At 47.7% G+C, this 17,956-nt stretch overlaps 1 protein-coding gene and 1 non-coding gene across 4 annotated transcripts in view; one reads left to right on the forward strand and one right to left on the reverse strand.

Moving 5' to 3' along the window:
* Nucleotides 1–1,633: 1,633 nt before the first annotated feature.
* trnai-uau (transfer RNA isoleucine (anticodon UAU)) lies at nt 1,634–1,726 on the reverse strand. The gene is given in 2 exon segments: nt 1,634–1,669; nt 1,689–1,726. It is a non-coding gene; the product is annotated as a tRNA-Ile (tRNA).
* Nucleotides 1,727–1,829: 103 nt separating this feature from the next.
* haao (3-hydroxyanthranilate 3,4-dioxygenase) overlaps nt 1,830–17,956 on the forward strand; it is a 45,612-nt gene continuing 29,485 nt past the window's right edge. The window contains exons 1-2 of one of the 3 annotated variants that reach the window (XM_087991285.1): nt 1,830–1,963; nt 15,551–15,819. Coding sequence is in view for 1 of the 3 variants with exons in the window: in XM_087991282.1 (XP_087847408.1) it covers nt 13,828–15,819 (1,992 nt within the window). In the remaining 2 variants the exon portion in view is untranslated. Of the gene's footprint in view, nt 1,964–13,804; nt 15,820–17,956 lie in introns of those variants that run through there. The other 2 variants (XM_087991284.1, XM_087991282.1) reach the window with 2 other exon arrangements.

Consider the following 17,956-nt stretch of genomic DNA (forward strand, 5'->3'; position numbering starts at 1 on the left):
TGAGGTATTGTTCCTCCAATTTGCAGTGTGCTGCATTGCGGCAATGGAGGAGGCCAAGGATGGTCATTTTGGAAAGGGAATGGGAAGGGGAATTGAAATGGGTGGTGACTGGGATGTCCAGTTGGCCCCTGCGTACCTGGCTGCAATGCTCAATGAACCATTCTCTAAGTTTATGTTCGGTCTCCCCGATGTAGAGGATACCACATCGGGAGCATGTGATAGTAAACTAGATTGGAAGAGTGGCAGGTGAACCTCTGTCTCACCTGGAAGGACTGTTTGAGGCCCTGGATGGAGGTGAGGGGCATGGTGTATCGGCAGGATCTGCATCTTTTCTGGTTGCAGGGGAAGGTGGATGGGGGAGTGATGCAAACCAAGGACTGGTTGAAGGTAATGGTCCTTGTTGAAGGTAGAGAGGGGTGGGGAGGGGAAGATATTCTTTGTGGTGGGGTCTAGTTGGAGTTGGCGGAAGTTTTAAAGGATGATGCGTTGGATGTGGAGACTGGTGGAGTGTTAGATGAGGACAAGGGGGTATCTGTCTTTATTGCGTTGTTGGAGGTTTTGGAGCTGTGGATCGGGGAATGGAGGTGGTGCAGTGGAGGGCTGTCTGGATGATAGAGGGAGGAAAAGCACATTGTTTGAAATAGGTGGACATCTGGGATGCTCGCGAGTGGAATGTCTCTTCCTCCGAGCAGATGCGGCAGAGGCGAAGGAATTGGGAGAATGGGATGGAGTTCTTGTAGGATACTGGATGAGGAGGTGTAGTCCAGTTAGTTATGGGAGTCTGTGGGTTTGTAGTAAACGTCTGTCTTTTTTGTCTGTAAAAAAAATCTAATTATTAATTCAGCATCAGAAAGTAGAATAGAATAGAATATCCTTTGTTGTCATGTATACTCAAGTATGGAAGTCGCTGAGTACAGTGAAAAGTTTATAATGTTGCCTCACATGACGCCATCTTGGGTACAGATTACGTAAGTGCAGATCTTAGATACAAAATAGAGAAATAAAGGAAAAATAAGGGAGAAAAAAGTTACATTACTTAGTTTATCACATGGCTAGAAAAATGAAACCAAAAATCTGCCTTGATACTGTTTGCATTATTGAGCAAGACCATCAGATTTGCAATGAAGCATACTCTCCTAAGGTCATTACAGTTTTAGAACTGCAGAGATTTGTAATAATAAGCTGGTGTGTTAAAGCTTTTCCAACGATGAAGGCTTAAACATATTCTGTACTGCAAACCGCTCAGAATACATTTCAGATACTGCTTTTTGTTGTGTAAACTCAATTTTTCGACACAGATTGGTATTTTTTGAGCTCCATTCCCCAAAAAGTAAATAAACAGAACGGTTTAAATGCTAAAAAGTAGAACATTGCGAATGAATAATATATTTATTAATATGTTTAATATTAACATTACCGGTAATATTGCAGTGCCGGGGGGAGAGGGACTGGTCGTATCTTTAGTTGCGGATTGATTTAATTATAACTTTCAAAATAATTCTTCCCCCAAAAACAGAGGGTTTTAATTTGAGTTAGTAGTGAATTTGGAGTTGGAGGGAGGTTTGCGGGGGGCGGGGGGGATGTGGTGGGAGCGGTGATTTTTAATACTTTTTCGGGTTGCCTATAAAACATGTGCTCCAGGTGAGGCTCGAACTCACAACCTCGGCATGGCTCACTCTGTACTGTCATATAAGTACCGCGCGCTAACCGATTGCGCCACTGGAGCTCTGACATCAACACCCGAGAAATGTCCCATCTACCCTCGGCCTGGAGGGAAGCGACAGCTTTCCTTCTCCTTCCCCTCCCCACCCCCGCTCCGAAGGCCGAGAGCCGCTTGTCGAGCGAGCGTCATCCGCCTCGCGCGGCCACCACCCTCAGGCCCCGGCTCCGGGCCAGGCCTCCCCGCCCTGCACCGACACTGATCAGTCCCCGCCTCACAGGCCTCAGGCCACACCGAGGGAAGGTAGGCGAGAGCAGGGCGAAAATATTCAGGCTGAAATGTTTCGGCTTTCTCAGTGATGTTTTCCTTCTTTCACCCTCGAACCCCTCCCCCAAATAAAAATGAGAGAAAAAGACCCGGGACAAAGGGCCACAATCCCTGCCCCAATAACAGCCATGAACAGGAGGGTCTGTGCTAGAGGGGAGTGGAGACAGAGTCTGCACAGAGCAACTGGGGAAGGGGTAGGAATGAGGGGGATACAGTGTCTATACTGGGGGAGGAAGGGGGTTGCAGTGTCTGTAATGGGGGAGGAGGGGGGTTGCAGTGTCTGTAATGGGGGAGGAGGGGGGTTGCAGTGTCTATACTGGGGGAGGAGGGGGGTTGCAGTGTCTGTAATGGGGGAGGAGGGTGGTTGCAGTGTCTATACTGGGGGAGGAGGGGGGTTGCAGTGTCTATACTGGGGGAGGAGGGGGGTTGCAGTGTCTGTAATGGGGGAGGAGGGTGGTTGCAGTGTCTATACTGGGGGAGGAGGGGGGTTGCAGTGTCTATACTGGGGGAGGAGGGGGGTTGCAGTGTCTATACTGGGGGAGGAGGGGGGTTGTAGTGTCTATACTGGGGGAGGAGGGGGGTTGCAGTGTCTATACTGGGGGAGGAAGGGGGTTGCAGTGTCTATACTGGGGGAGGAGGGGGGTTGCAGTGTCTGTAATGGGGGAGGAGGGGGGTTACAGTGTCTGTAATGGGGGAGGAGGGGGGTTGCAGTGTCTATACTGGGGGAGGAGGGGGGTTGCAGTGTCTGTAATGGGGGAGGAGGGTGGTTGCAGTGTCTATACTGGGGGAGGAGGGGGGTTGCAGTGTCTATACTGGGGGAGGAGGGGGGTTGCAGTGTCTATACTGGGGGAGGAGGGGGGTTGCAGTGTCTATACTGGGGGAGGAAGGGGGTTGCAGTGTCTGTAATGGGGGAGGAGGGGGGTTGCAGTGTCTATACTGGGTGGGGAGGGGGGTTGCAGTGTCTATACTGGGGGAGGAAGGGGGTTGCAGTGTCTATACTGGGGGAGGAGGGGGGTTGCAGTGTCTGTAATGGGGGAGGAGGGGGGTTACAGTGTCTGTAATGGGGGAGGAGGGGGGTTGCAGTGTCTATACTGGGGGAGGAGGGGGGTTGCAGTGTCTGTAATGGGGGAGGAGGGTGGTTGCAGTGTCTATACTGGGGGAGGAGGGGGGTTGCAGTGTCTATACTGGGGGAGGAGGGGGGTTGCAGTGTCTATACTGGGGGAGGAGGGGGGTTGCAGTGTCTATACTGGGGGAGGAAGGGGGTTGCAGTGTCTGTAATGGGGGAGGAGGGGGGTTGCAGTGTCTATACTGGGGGAGGAGGGGGGTTGCAGTGTCTATACTGGGGGAGGAGGGGGGTTGCAGTGTCTATACTGGGGGAGGAAGGGGGTTGCAGTGTCTGTAATGGGGGAGGAGGGGGGTTGCAGTGTCTAATGGGGGGAGGAGGGGGGTTGCGGTGTCTATACTGGGGAGGAGGGGCGTTGCAGTGTCTATAATGGGGGAGGAGGGGGATTGCAGTGTCTATACTGGGGAGGAGGGGGGTTGCAGTGTCTATAATGGGGGAGGAGGGGGGGTTGCAGTGTCTATAATGGGGAGGAGGGGGGGGTTGCAGTGTCTATAATGGGGAGGAGGGGGGTTGCAGTGTCTATAATGGGGAGGAAGGGGGTTGCAGTGTCTATACTGGGAGACGGGGGGTTACATTGTCAACAACTGGAGTGGAGGAGTGTGCAGTATTGATAATTGGGGGATGAGGGGTCTGCAGTTAGGAGGACGGGTCTGGAATGTTTACATTGGAGGGGAGAAAGTATCAGCAGTGTCTACAAGACAGCGGCTGAAATGTCTACAATGGGATGCAGTGAGATAGTCTGCAATATCTACAGTGGGGGAGAAGGGCTCCACATGAAGGAATGGTAGGGGGAGGGGATTACTGTGACCACACTGAGGGACAACTATATCTATAATGGGGAGAGGGAATGAGGGGGTTGCAATGGGTATATGGGAAGGCTACTTCACTCTCCTGTCCAGCTTGGTGTCTCTGAGCTGTTGGCTATGAGATGATACATGATATGAAATACAGCCAAGCCTGCTGACAGTGGGGCACAGGCACACCCAGAGAAACCAAAGAGGGTTTGTTTTGTTGTAGCAAGATTTAAAGCACCAAAGGAGGCCCTTCAGCCCATTGTGCTCACACTGATTATAATAGAACTATTCAATCTCATCCCAGCTCCACGCAACTCTTGGTCTGTAACCCTGTGGTATATTTGTTATAGATATGGTGAAGGTTTCTGCCTCTTACAAACCTTTCAGGCAGAGTTCCAGATCTGTGTCACCCACCGGATGAAAGAAAACTACTTTTCAATTCTGGATGCCTTTCCCACTCCTCATTGTCGAAGCCACTTTGTACGTTAAAGGGCTAATTAACATTGTGAGCTAAATCTGCCATCAGGATAAAAGGACTGCACCTCTGAGGTGTGAGTTCAGTAAAGCTCTATGTATATGAAAGTTAATGTGTACTTTTAAGTCTAGCTCGAGGGCTCACAAGGGCCTATCCTGTAACTCAGATGTAATGTAATTAGCTATTGAAAAGTTTGTAATACAGCTGTTTAGTTTATCAAGATTGAGCCTGTCCTGTGTCAAAACCTTTATGTGGGGCATTGCTCCCCATTTAATATCAGTAACATAAGACTAATGCAATTAAGAATAATTTGTGGCAGTGAATCTGCCTCAAACACATCATTGGTACCAGTGGAAATTAGCACATGTACCATGGCAGCAACAGATGGGCACCATTCTCACATATAAAATGCTATGAAGTGGAAGAGTGGTATTGGACTGGGGTGGACCAAGTTAAAATTAACACGCCAGGTTATAGTCCAACAGGTTTATTTGGAAGAACTAGCTTTCACAGTGCTGTTCCTTCATCAGATAGTTGTGGACCATAAGAATTTATAGCATAAGAGTGCAGTGTCATGCAACTGAAATGATATATTGAACAAACCTAGATTGCTGTTTCGCCTTTCATCTTTTAGAATGGGGTGCAGGTTTCAGTTCATTCATATGTAAATCCCAGAACGTCTTTTAAGTCACATTCTCAAGATAACTTCAGGTTTTATAAAAAACGGTGACATCTCAGCTCATTAAAGGTGTGATGTTAGAGTCTGTCTGTATCCCAATCTTGAGTCAAGCTGTTTCTATTTCCAAAGATGAATTTAGAAAATATTACTTGGATTGACTGCCTGCAGGTTGTATATTGTTTGAGCAAAATGCCACCATTACACTTGGGGACACCACCACCGTGTACACGACAAGTACTCATGTGCCTCGGCCATTGTTGTCTATCTCATATGCTGCAGGCAGGGATACCCCGAGGCATGGTACACTGGCAACACCAAGCAGATGCTACGACAACGTATGAATGGATACTGCGCAACAGTCACCAGGTTGGGATGTTCCCTCCCAGTTGGGGAACACTTCAGTGGTCAGGGACATTGGGCCTCGGATCTTCAGGTGACCATCCTCCAAGGCAGACTTCAGTACAGGCAACAACACAAAGTGGCCGAGCAGAGACTGATAGCCAAGTTTGGTACCTATGAGGATGGCCTCAACCAGGACCTTGAGTTCATGTCATACTACAGGTGACCCCACTACACGATACATAGTCTCACATACACACAGTCTCTCATACACACACACATAGACCCCCCCCCAACACTCTGACCCATGCACAGACCCTCTTACAGGCTTATACCCCATCACACACATGCACTCTTTACCAAGCTTGCACACACTTACGTGCACTCACACTCACAAGCACACACTTGCTCTCTCTGTATCCTGCAAGCGCGCACACATATAAGTCAATGGGGTGAATTTGTATTTGCAGAATTATATTTACAGATGCATTCTAATTTGCTCAAAAATAGCACAACCTGCAGGCAGTCAATCTATGTAATATTTTGTAAATTCCACTTTGGAAATAGAACCAGTCTGACTCAAGATTGGAATACAGACAAACTCTAACCCCTCACCTTTAATGCATTGTCTGAGCTGAGACGTCACTTTTTTTTAATAAAACCTTAAGCTATCTTGAGAATGTGACTTAAAAGAAGTTTGTGGATTTACATATTAATGAACTGAAACCTGCAATCCATTCTAAAAAATGAAAAACTTAACAACAATCTCAGCTTGTTCAATATATCATTTCAGTTGCATGACACTGTAATCTTTTGCTATAAATTCTATGTCTTATGGACTTGCTTCACAACTACATGATGAACGAGCAGCGCTCTGAAAGCTAGTGTTTCCAAATAAACCTGTTGGACTATAACCTGGTGTTGTGTGATTTTTAAGGTGGGTGGCACTGACTGTGTGGAGTTTGCATGTTCTCCCCGTGTCTGCATGGGTTTCCTCCGGGTGCTCCGGTTTCCTCCCACAGTCCAAAAATGTGCAGGTCAGGTGAATTGGCCATGCTAAATTGCCCATAGTGTTAGGTAAGGGGTAAATGTAGGGGTATGGGTGGGTTGCGCTTCGGCGGGGCGGTGTGGACTTGTTGGGCCAAAGGGCCTGTTTCCACACTGTAAGTAATCTAAACTATATCAAATACTGATAGTGGTGGTCTTCTGAAGAAATCTTCAGCAGTACAAAAGCCAGTACCATCCAAGGAGAAGAAAGAAGGAAAACATGGCAGTATGAAAACACACAAGCGGTAAGTTTCTGTGAAGGCAGCACACTGGCAGTTAGAAAAGGCTGCAGAAGCAATAGAGGTACTCAGCCTGTCTGTAGAAGTTGGACACTGTTATAAATGGTAGAAAATACATTAAAAAACTGAAGATCACAAAGCCTTATCAAAGCTACAAATCATAAAGCTGGACATGTAATGCAGTTGATATCTGATACCTGACATTAGTTCCTTTGAGGAAGGATCAAAATTCTCAGATTAAAGCATGAGAAGCTAAAAGAAGACTTAAATTGCTGTGTTTAGTAAATGAGCATCATTACAATCACTTAAATGTTTTGGAAACATGACAGAAAAAAAATCTTAAGAAAAAGAAGCTCTCTTTAAACTCTTAAAGTAATTGTGAAGGGATTTACTAAAGAAAATTGTTAATTTAGCAGTATAAGAGCAAATAATGAGAGTGAAAACGTCAAAAGCAGAAGAAAGACGCACTAAAAATCATCATTTTAACACAGAGTCATAGAGATGTACAGCACAGAAACAGACCCTTCGGTCCAACCCATCCATGCCGACCAGATATCCCAACCCAAACTATGTCCCACCTGCCAACACCCAGCCCATATCCCTCCAAACCCTTCCTATACACATCCAAATGCTTTTTAAATGTTGCAATTGTACCAACCTCCACCATTTCCTCTGGCAGCTCATTCCATACACGTACCACCCTCTGTGTGAAAAAGTTGCCCCTTAGGTCTCTTTTATATCTTTCCCCTCTCACCCTAAACCTATGCCCCCTAGTTCTGGACTCCCCATCCCAGGGAAAAGACCTTGTCTATTTATCCTATCTGTGCACATCTATTTTGAAAACCTCTATAAGGTCACCCCTCAGCCTCCGACGCTCCAGGAAAAACAGCCCCAGCCTATTTAGCCTCTCCCTATAGCTCAAATCATCCAATCCTGGCAACATCCTTGTAAATCTTTTCTGAACCCTTTCAAGTTTCACAACATCTTTCCAATCGGAAAGAGATCAGAATTGCACACAATATTCCAACGGTGGCCTGACCAATGTCCTGTACAGCCGCAACATGGCCTCCAAACTCCTGTACTCAATTCTCTGACCAATAAAGGAAAGCATACCAAACGCCTTCTTCACTAGCCTATCTACCTGTCACTCCACTTTCGAGGAGCTATGAACCTGCACTCCAAGGTCTCTTTGTTCAGCAACACTCCCGAGGAACTTACCATTAAGTGTATGAGTCCTGCTAAGATTTGCTTTCCCAAAATGCAACATCTCGCATTTATCTGAATTAAACTCCATCTGCCACTTCTCAGTGCATTGGTCTATCCAATCAAGATCCCACTGTAATCTGAGGTAGCCTTCTTCGCTGTCCACTACACCTCCAATTTTATTGTCATCTGCAAACTTACTAACTATAACCTCTTATACTCACATCCAAATCATTTATATAGATGAGAAAAAGTAGTGGACCCAGCACCAATCCTTGTGGCACTCCACTGGTCACAGGCCTCCAGTCTGAAAAACAACCCTCCACCACCACCCTCTGTCTTCTACCTTTGAGCCAGTTCTGTATCCAAATGGCTAGTTCTCCCTGTATTCCATGAGATCTAACCTTGCTAACCAGTCTCCCATGGGGAACCTTGTCAAATGCCTTACTGAAGTCCATATAGGTCCCATCTACCACTCTGCCCTTCCTAGATGTCACAGTGGAATGAACAGTTAATGGAGAACTGCAGAGCAGTGTCTACAGGAAAGCAACACACAGACCAGATACTTAACTGCAGAAACAATTATCCCAACACCCACAAACGGACATTTTAAAATGGGCCACAACACTCTGCAGCATACAGGAATTACGAATAGCAGAAGAAACATTCCTACACAGCGTTTTCAAGAAGAATGGGTACCCGATAAACACAATCCACTCATTCTTAAACAACAAACCAAAACAAGTAGACACAACACGCCCATACACTCTAACCATGCTACCATACATCAAAGACATCTTGGAGATGACTACCACACTACTCCGACCCTTTGGCATCATGATAGCCCACAAACATGCAACACATTGAAACAGCTACTGATGAACCTTAAAGACCCAATAACAACAACCAGCAAAATTAATGTCATTTACAAAATACTCTGCAAAGACTGTGACAAACACTACATCGGACAGACAGGCAGAAAACTAGCCACCAGGATACACGATCACCAACTTGACATGACCAACTATTACTAGTATCCTTGCATACAGACGAAGAAGGATACCACTTTGGGACAACACATCCATCCTAGAACAGGCTAAACAGAGACCCGCACAGGAATTCCTAGAGACCTAGCATTCAAACCGGAATTCCATCAATAAACAGTTCGATTTGGACCCCATTTACCAACCTCTGAGAAAAAGAACCAGAAATGATATCACCCACCTTAATGTGTCACCAAGAAACGTAAATAGAAAGTGGAATAGAACATCAGTGCTTCACCAGAGGCTCACTGATGATGTTACCTAGCGTGGTGATGAAACCTCTGAAAACAAACTTGCCAGTTCACTTACAACCTGAAACCCAACTTGAGTTACAAATCTGAAATATCGCATTCATATTGTTAAAAAGGGTGCCAACTAACATGAAGGGAAGGATGACATGAACTTATAGTCCTCTCTTCCATCTTGGAAAATACACAACATTTTTAAAAAACATTTTAACAATGTTTAAATTTAGTTTCATACCTCAGCCTATTCCCATAGTATAGCAAATGAATCCTCTCCAGTACTCTTTCTAACAAGAGAATTTCAAATCTTAACAACCCTCTGTGTGAAACAAATTCCTGTCATTTCCTCCCCATATTATCTCAATCATTTAAGATCTCAACCATTTATAACACACCAGAGGAAACTTGGTCAAATCCAAGTCAACAATGAGAGACAGCCAGCAGAGATTTACTTAAGGAAAGTGGTGGCTGACAAACCAGACAGAATAATTTGATGAGAGGTTGATGAAGATAATGAAGTGAATGTATATGGACATGCGGACTAGCTTTCCGAACGCTGCTCCTTTGTCAGGGAGCTATGGAGCAGGTCCGACCTCACTAGTTACCTGATTGTTAGAAACGAAAATCGCTTCTCAATAATCGCTCTAGACAAATTCAGGAAAACAAAGTTTTATTAACAAGTCAAGTCTGCAGAGTCGGGCACCCTTAAAGAAAAGGCGCGCTGAGGCTTACAAAGTCTCCATTATATATAGGACAAGTCCCTCCTCTCCTTGGCTCCAACAAGCCATGAGGTTCACATTCTTAAAAACATCATTATTTTTATCACAAAGTCTGCAACAAAAGGCTCCAGAGTCTCCAAAGTTTGTTGTTCGTGATAAAAATAATGATGTTTTTAAGAATGTGAACCTCATGGCTTGTTGGAGCCAAGGAGAGGAGGGACTTGTCCTATATATAATGGAGACTTTGTAAGCCTCAGCGCGCCTTTTCTTTAAGGGTGCCCGACTCTGCAGACTTGACTTGTTAATAAAACTTTGTTTTCCTGAATTTGTCTAGAGCGATTATTGAGAAGCGATTTTCGTTTCTAACAACTTGGGGGCTCGTCCGGGATCAACACTCCGGCCGCAAGGGGAGTTGAGGAAGGATATCGGAGAAGGTGCACCCTGCTGAGTTCAGCAGTCCCTGATTCCTTGCTTGTCGCCCCGCGCGGCTTGAGCGAGTGATATCCGGGAGGCTCAGGAAAACAAAGGAGGGGTGTACCCGAGGCAGTGGGGACGGTTAACGATCGAGTAATTTCGGTGCACCGAACCCAGGTAAGAAAAAACTTGCGGGGACCGTGTTTCCGGAGGACTGGGTACCTACGGGGTGCCTGTGGATTTTTTTCTACAGAGACGTGGGACTCAGGAATCTGGAGACCGGGGCTCGCCTGTGAGGGATTTTGCAGAGACCGTGTTTGAGGAGGAACGTGTACCTACGGGGTGCCTGTGATTTGTGTCACAGAGACGTAGGACACAGGAATCCAAAGACCGGGGGTGCCTGCAAAGGAACCTGGGCGATCACGGGACTGAAGGTCCGGGAATTGGCTACATTGTGATAGATTATCACGGGAAAAATACGAAGTCCTCGGAAATGGGAAATAAGGGATCTAAGGTGATTAAGGGAAAGGTAGGCTTAAACAGGGAAAATGACACATACCCCGGGGTACCTGACGATAGTCCGTTAGGGAAAATGCTAAATTATTGGGATCAGGGTGGAAGAAAGGGAAAATCTAAAAGGAAGATGGTAAAATACTGTCAAAAGTGGTCCCAGAAACCTATTCAGGGCGACTCAGTGTGGTGGCCTAGATTCGGTACTGATGAAGACTGGGTCCGGCAAGCCCTCATTTTATATGTCAATTCAAAACCTGATGTTAATCTGGAAGAAAGTGATTATGCCCTTTGTTGGCTGCCGGTTACGATATCTTGCCAAATGCAGGTAACTAATAAAGACTCGAAAGGGCAGAAAGAATGGGACCCTTTAGATCACTTACCGCCGCCCTACGTGACCCCGTCTGCCCCACAGAATGTTCCTTCGGGTGACGACGATTCAGGGGAAGGGGAAGAAGATGGGGAGGAATCACAAACTACCTCAGGGGTACAGACCAGATCTCAAGCTGAAAAGGGTCACAGACAAAACCCTGTCTCGATTGCAAGAATGAATCCACTCCGGGAAGTGCCCATGGGGGGCGAGGAAGGAAGGACGGGATATGTGAACGTTCCCTTGACGAGTACTGAAGTACGGAATTTCAGGAGGGAGATGAAGGGTCTACTAGAGGACCCCATGGGACTTGCTGAACAATTGGATCAGTTCCTGGGTCCGAATACTTACACGTGGGAAGAGATGTGTTCCATCATGAAAACATTGTTCTCTAGCCAGGAGCGTCAGATGATACGACAAGCTGCGCTCTTGGTCTGGGAGAGAGAGGGGGGAGAAGGAGGGGAGCAGAAGTTTCCCCTCACCGACCCCGAGTGGGATAAGAACACGGAGGGAGGACGGCGCAACATGAGAGACATGCGGGAATATTGGATAAAAGGAATAAGACACGCAGCCCCGAAGGGGCACAATTTTACCAAGGCCTTTGGTAATCATCAAAACCCGGAGGAAACCCCTACGGACTTCCTAGACAGGATTAGGAAGAATTTGCAGCAGTTTGCTGGGGTGGACCCTGAGACGGACGTGGGGCAACAACTCATACGGGTAGAGTTTGTATCAAAGGCCTGGCCGGACATACGAAAGAAGTTAGAGAAAATGGATGATTGGGATAGTAAATCTTTAAGTGAATTACTACGAGAGGCGCAAAAGGTGTTTGTGAGAAGGGACGATGAGAAGCAAAGGAAGGCGACAAAGATAATGATGCAAACGGTGCAACAAATGACAGCTGGAAGAAAGGAAAAGGGAGAGCCGTGGCAGAAACAGGAAAGGGGAGAGTCGTGGCAAGAGCAGAGGAAAAGAGAACCATGGCCGGAACAAAGGAAGAGTGGAGGAACGCGAGACTGCGACAGGGAAACGAAGAGGACACTCAGATGTTACTATTGTAATGAAGAGGGACATTTTAAACGGGAGTGCTCCTACTACAAGCGGGAGGTGAGGTCGTACGCCCTGATGGAGGAAGATTAGGGAGGTCGGGGGTTCCTACCCTTGGGGCAAAAGGACTATCGACAGGAACCCCTGGTAAACTTGAAAGTAGGGCCCCAAGGATCGGAGATCACATTTATGGTGGACTCGGGAGCCGAAAGATCAAGTATAATCCAAATACCCCCCGGCACCCGAGCAGGAGGAAAAGTTATGGGGGTATCTGGAATTGGAGGACAGAAATTACAAGTCCCAGTGGTGGAGGACGTGGAAATTGGATATGAAAACAGAACTACTAAACGAGACCTCCTTCTACTGCCATCGGCGGGGTTTAATTTGTTAGGAAGAGACTTGCAGGTCAAACTAGGGATCGGAACGGTACCAAGTAATGGGGAAATGGTGGTAAGGTTGTTCGCCCTCACCGAAGAAGATGATCAACAAATAGACCCGGAAGTTTGGTACCGAGAGGGGAACAGAGGGGGTCTAAACATCAAACCTCTCCAAATCACCATGTTACCAGGAAGAGGCCCGGTAAGAAGGAAACAATACCCGATTGCCATGGAAGGACGGGAGGGGTTACAACCTGTGATAGAAAGATTAATCACAGATGGACTACTGGAGGAATGCATGTCCCCTTTCAATACTCCAATACTCCCTGTGAGGAAGCCGGACGGGACATATAGGCTGGTGCAAGACCTGCGGGGGTTGAATGAAGTAGTCCAGGCTAGATACCCGGTGGTACCTAATCCCTACACGTTAATGAGTAAAATTCCCCCCGAACATGAATGGTTCAGCGTAATAGATCTGAAGGATGCTTTCTGGAGTTGCCCCCTTGACGAAGAAAGTCGGAACCTTTTTGCCTTTGAATGGGAGAATCCCTTCACAGGACGAAAGCGACAGTTAAGATGGACGGTCTTGCCGCAGGGATTCACGGAGTCACCCAATTTGTTTGGACAAATACTGGAGCAGATCTTAGAAGGATTTCAGTGTAACGCGGAGAATCAATTGCTCCAATATGTCGATGATCTCTTACTCTCAGGACCAAGAGAAGAGGAGGTACGAGCAGACACCGTTGCCCTGTTGAACTTCCTGGGGAAACAGGGTCTACGCGTCTCCAGGACAAAACTCCAGTTTGTGGAGCGAGAAGTAAGATATCTGGGCCATCAAGTCAGTAAGGGGCACCGCCGTATCACGCCAGAACGAATATCAGGAATTACGGGTATGCCAATACCCAGGACGAAGAAGGAAGTCAGACAATTCCTGGGACTAGTAGGGTATTGCCGGATATGGATTGAAAGTTACACCACTTTAGTAAAATTTTTGTACGACAAACTGGGACAAGAAGGACAAAAGGTGGACTGGTCAGATGAGGAGGAGCAGCGATTTAATATTATTAAAAATAAACTGATTCGAGCTCCGGTATTGGCTTTACCCACCCTGAAGGAACCGTTCCAGTTATATGTTAATAGCGCCGGCGGAATTGCCCAGGGTGTGCTCACTCAGCTGCGGGCAGGGAAACGTCAGCCGGTTGCATTTTTGTCAAAAATGTTAGACCCTGTGTCATGTGGATGGCCGACCTGTATACAGGCAGTGGCAGCTACGGCAATGTTAGTAGAAGAGGCCCGAAAACTTACCTTTGGAGGAAGGATCACAGTATACTCCCCACATTCGGTTAGTGCCATACTGGCTCAAAAGGCTCACCGCTGGTTAGCAGACTCTCGCATCCTAAAGTATGAGACGATTTTGATGACCGGGAACGATCTCAATTTTGCAAAAGATCTCAGTTGCAACCCAGCCCAGTTTCTGTACGGACGTCCTGCAGACGGGGAACAGGAGCATGATTGTGTGGAATTTGTGGACTTGCAGACCAAAAGCCGAGAGGACCTGCAAGAAGCCCCGCTGGGTGAGGGACAGGAACTGTATATCGACGGGTCCTCCCGGTGCATCAGTGGAGTACGATACAGTGGCTATGCTGTTATAGATGGTGCAACGAAACGGACGATTGAGTCTGGACGACTGCCCGGGAAGTGGTCAGCCCAATCCTGTGAGTTGTACGCCCTCCAGAGGGCCCTGAAGTTGTTGGAAGGGAAAGTGGGGACCATATATACTGACTCAAAGTATGCATACGGAGTCGTTCATACTTTCGGGAAAATCTGGAAAGAGCGAGGATTGATAACTTCCCGGGGAAAAGAATTAGCTCACGAACAAATGATCAGCCTAACGTTGGAAGCCCTGGCGTTACCTACGGAACTTGCAGTAGTCCATGTACCCGGTCACCAGAAGGGGTCGACACCGGAAGCGGTGGGAAACCGGCTGGCAGACGAGGAAGCCAAGCGGGCAGCGATCGAAACATCCGTCCAATTGTTAACGTTAATACCGTTGAGGGAAGGCCTCGCTAAACAACCCGTCTTCACCCAGGGGGAGATTGATAAAATGGATCAATTGGGTGCCCGGCTAGATACTAACGGGAAGTGGACGGTTCCTGATGGGAGACAAGTACTGAACAAACAGATCACCCGGGGTATTCTGCACCGATTACACCATCAGACCCACTGGGGGGTGCAAGCCATGTGTGACACAATCCTGAGAGACTATGTATGCAGGGGGATATACACATTAGCCCAACAAGAGGTAGTCGGATGCCCCACTTGCCGGCGTATTAATCAGAAAGCCATGCGTTCTATGCCAGCTGGTGGTCAGCCCCTAGCGATTAGGCCATTTCAGAGGATCCAAGTCGACTTTACAGAATTACCCCCAGTACAGAGATGGAAATATCTGCTAGTAATAGTAGACCATTTCACTCACTGGGTAGAGGCTTTCCCAACTGCCAAAGACGATGCACCAACCGTGGCCCAACTGTTGTTAGAGAACATAATCCCGAGATATGGCATAATGGAATCTATTGACTCCGATTGCGGGACGCATTTTATTTCTAAGCTACACCATTTGATCTGTAATGCCCTGGGTATCCAATGGAAATTCCACACACCCTGGCATCCTCAGAGTTCGGGTCGAGTTGAGAGAATGAATGGCACGCTCAAGACCCAATTGACTAAGCTGACGTTAGAAACTAAGTTACCCTGGCCAAAGTGCCTGCCCATTGCCCTAATGAGGATACGTACGGCACCTCGCCGAGATGTCGGGGTTTCCCCCTATGAAATGCTCTTCGGATTACCGTATTGGAGTAAGGTTGATGGATGTCCAACTCTACAAGGGGGGGATGTATTTATCCGAACCTATTTACTGGCCTTATCCCGTTCTTTTGCAGAACTCCGAAGGAAAGGTCTCCTGGCTCAGACTCCGCCGCTCGACTTCCTCCTGCATAAGGTGGAGCCCGGAGATTGGATACTTGTTAAGACCTGGAAGGCCGAAAAGCTCCAGCCACGGTGGGAAGGACCGTTCCTGGTTCTGTTAACAACTGAGGCAGCTGTTCGAACGAAAGAAAAAGGGTGGGTCCACGCATCAAGGATAAAGGGGCCCGTTCCGTCTGAAGAAGAAAGCACCTGGACATGCGAGCAAGGGGACAAGCCGTTGTCGGTAAAACTGAAAAGACAGCAATAATGAACTCTACTTGGACTGTATTGGTGGGGATATTGATCAGTTTACTCCTGTATGTGGGGGAGGGTGAGGGGAGATGTGACAAATGTCGAACTACAGTAAGACTTGGGATTCGAATCTATTCGGGATCATTTGTGTCCCATTCCTATGTGGACGATAGGTGTTACGATGTGAGTGCACGCCATGAATGTTGGGAGGATGGGAGACCCTATTATCAGATATATAATAAAGGATACGGTGGCAAAATCCATGGATGCCCTATAAATGACCGCTGGGTGTGTATTAGCAAAACTGGGAGGTGGGACCTATCCTCCGTGTTGCTCAGGGAGCAGGTTGACAGAGTCAAGGAGACCAAGATACAGATCCCTGATCGGGGGTTGGGGAAAGAGCAAGACCGTCAGGGAACGGTCGTGCTCCCTAAAGTGCCATCTGTATACGAAGAGGTAGAAGGACAGATTGAACTCCCTGATGTTACACAAAACCTGTTTATTGATCTCACCTCTAGAATAGCCACTGTTTTAAATGTTAGCAATTGCTGGGTCTGTGGGGGGCCGCATATGTCGGAACAATGGCCGTGGACTGGTCAAAGCTTAGACATAGGGGAATTGCTGCAAACCACTTGGACTCATGACAACGACAGAAAAAGCCAGGGGTGGAGACTGACAAACAGCCCTGAGGGCCAGTTCTGTATTGAAGGCAAGGGGACCGTGAAGGTAGGGATTAGCCCCTGTCAGAATATATTGGATGCAACCACGCGAGTATGGTGGCCTGAGAATATTGCTTGGTACATTGCAAACCGAGATCATCAAAATTGCATTCGGTTACGTTCTGATTCCTCTTACGAGCTAAGTGCTGACCCTCCCGATGGCATGAAAAGAGTGTGGAGCGGTGGTTGTCAGGGGAATCAATGCTGGAATAATCCTGTCCAGACTCTGCCACGGGGTCAACAATCCGAATACTGGAATTGCAGTGGTCCTGGTCCTTATGAGGGCGTCCCTGGGGTAAAGGAGTTGTGGGATGACGTTGTGAGGCAGGGAGGGCCTGCTCCAGATGGCCTATTTTGGATATGCGGTAATCAGGCATACTCCAAACTGCCCATGGGATGGGCTGGGGTATGCTTCCTGGGTCTAATACGACCTGCGTTCTTCCTATTACCCCGGGAGGAAGGCGATGATTTGGGAGTTAAACTCTTTGACTCCCTGCGTAGGTCGCCAAGGGATATCCAAGTCGGTGATTGGGGGGATGAGTGGCCACCGGCCCGGATTATTGAATACTATGGGCCGGCTACTTGGGCACAGATCCGTCCTGTGCCCAAGTAGCCGGCCCATAGTATTCAATAATCCGGGCCGGTGGCCACTCATCCCCCCAATCACCGACTTGGATATCCCTTGGCGACCTACGCAGGGAGTCAAAGAGTTTAACTCCCAAATCATCGCCTTCCTCCCGGGGTAATAGGAAGAACGCAGGTCGTATTAGACCCAGGAAGCATACCCCAGCCCATCCCATGGGCAGTTTGGAGTATGCCTGATTACCGCATATCCAAACTAGGGGATATCGCACTCCTATCTCTATGCTAAATCGAATTATCAGGCTCCAAGCAGTCGTAGAGGTCATTACTAACCAGACTGCCCTGGCCCTAGAGCTGTTGGCTCAGCAGCAGGATCAGATGAGGGCTGCTATATATCAAAACCGACTTGCCTTGGATTATCTGTTGGCCTTGGAGGGGGGGGTGTGCGGGAAATTTAACCTGACAAACTGCTGTCTAGAAATTGACGATAATGGTAAAGCGGTTTTGAAAATTTCCGATGAAATTCGGAGATTGGCCCATGTGCCAGTACAATCTTGGCGTCCTCTTAGTGGCATCGGATGGTGGGATGGTCTCCTAGGTGGTAGCTGGTGGCGCACGGCGTTGCTGGTGGTTGGGGGCGGCATGATTCTTCTTCTCGTATTACCCTGCCTAACTCCCTGTATTCAGTTTTTAATTCAGAAAAATATTTCCCGACTCCAGGCAGTGGTGGTTCCACAACATGGGACACGGGAACTTAAAGTGATGTTGCTGCGAAAGACCAAGGATTTCCCGGGCCCTTGAGGGAAGGGGGGGGCTTATCTTGGTCAG

Source organism: Chiloscyllium plagiosum, unplaced genomic scaffold, assembly GCF_037043375.1.
Source record: "Chiloscyllium plagiosum isolate Xiang-an unplaced genomic scaffold, Cpla_swu_hap1 HiC_scaffold_10, whole genome shotgun sequence".
Classification (NCBI taxonomy): domain Eukaryota; kingdom Metazoa; phylum Chordata; class Chondrichthyes; order Orectolobiformes; family Hemiscylliidae; genus Chiloscyllium; species Chiloscyllium plagiosum.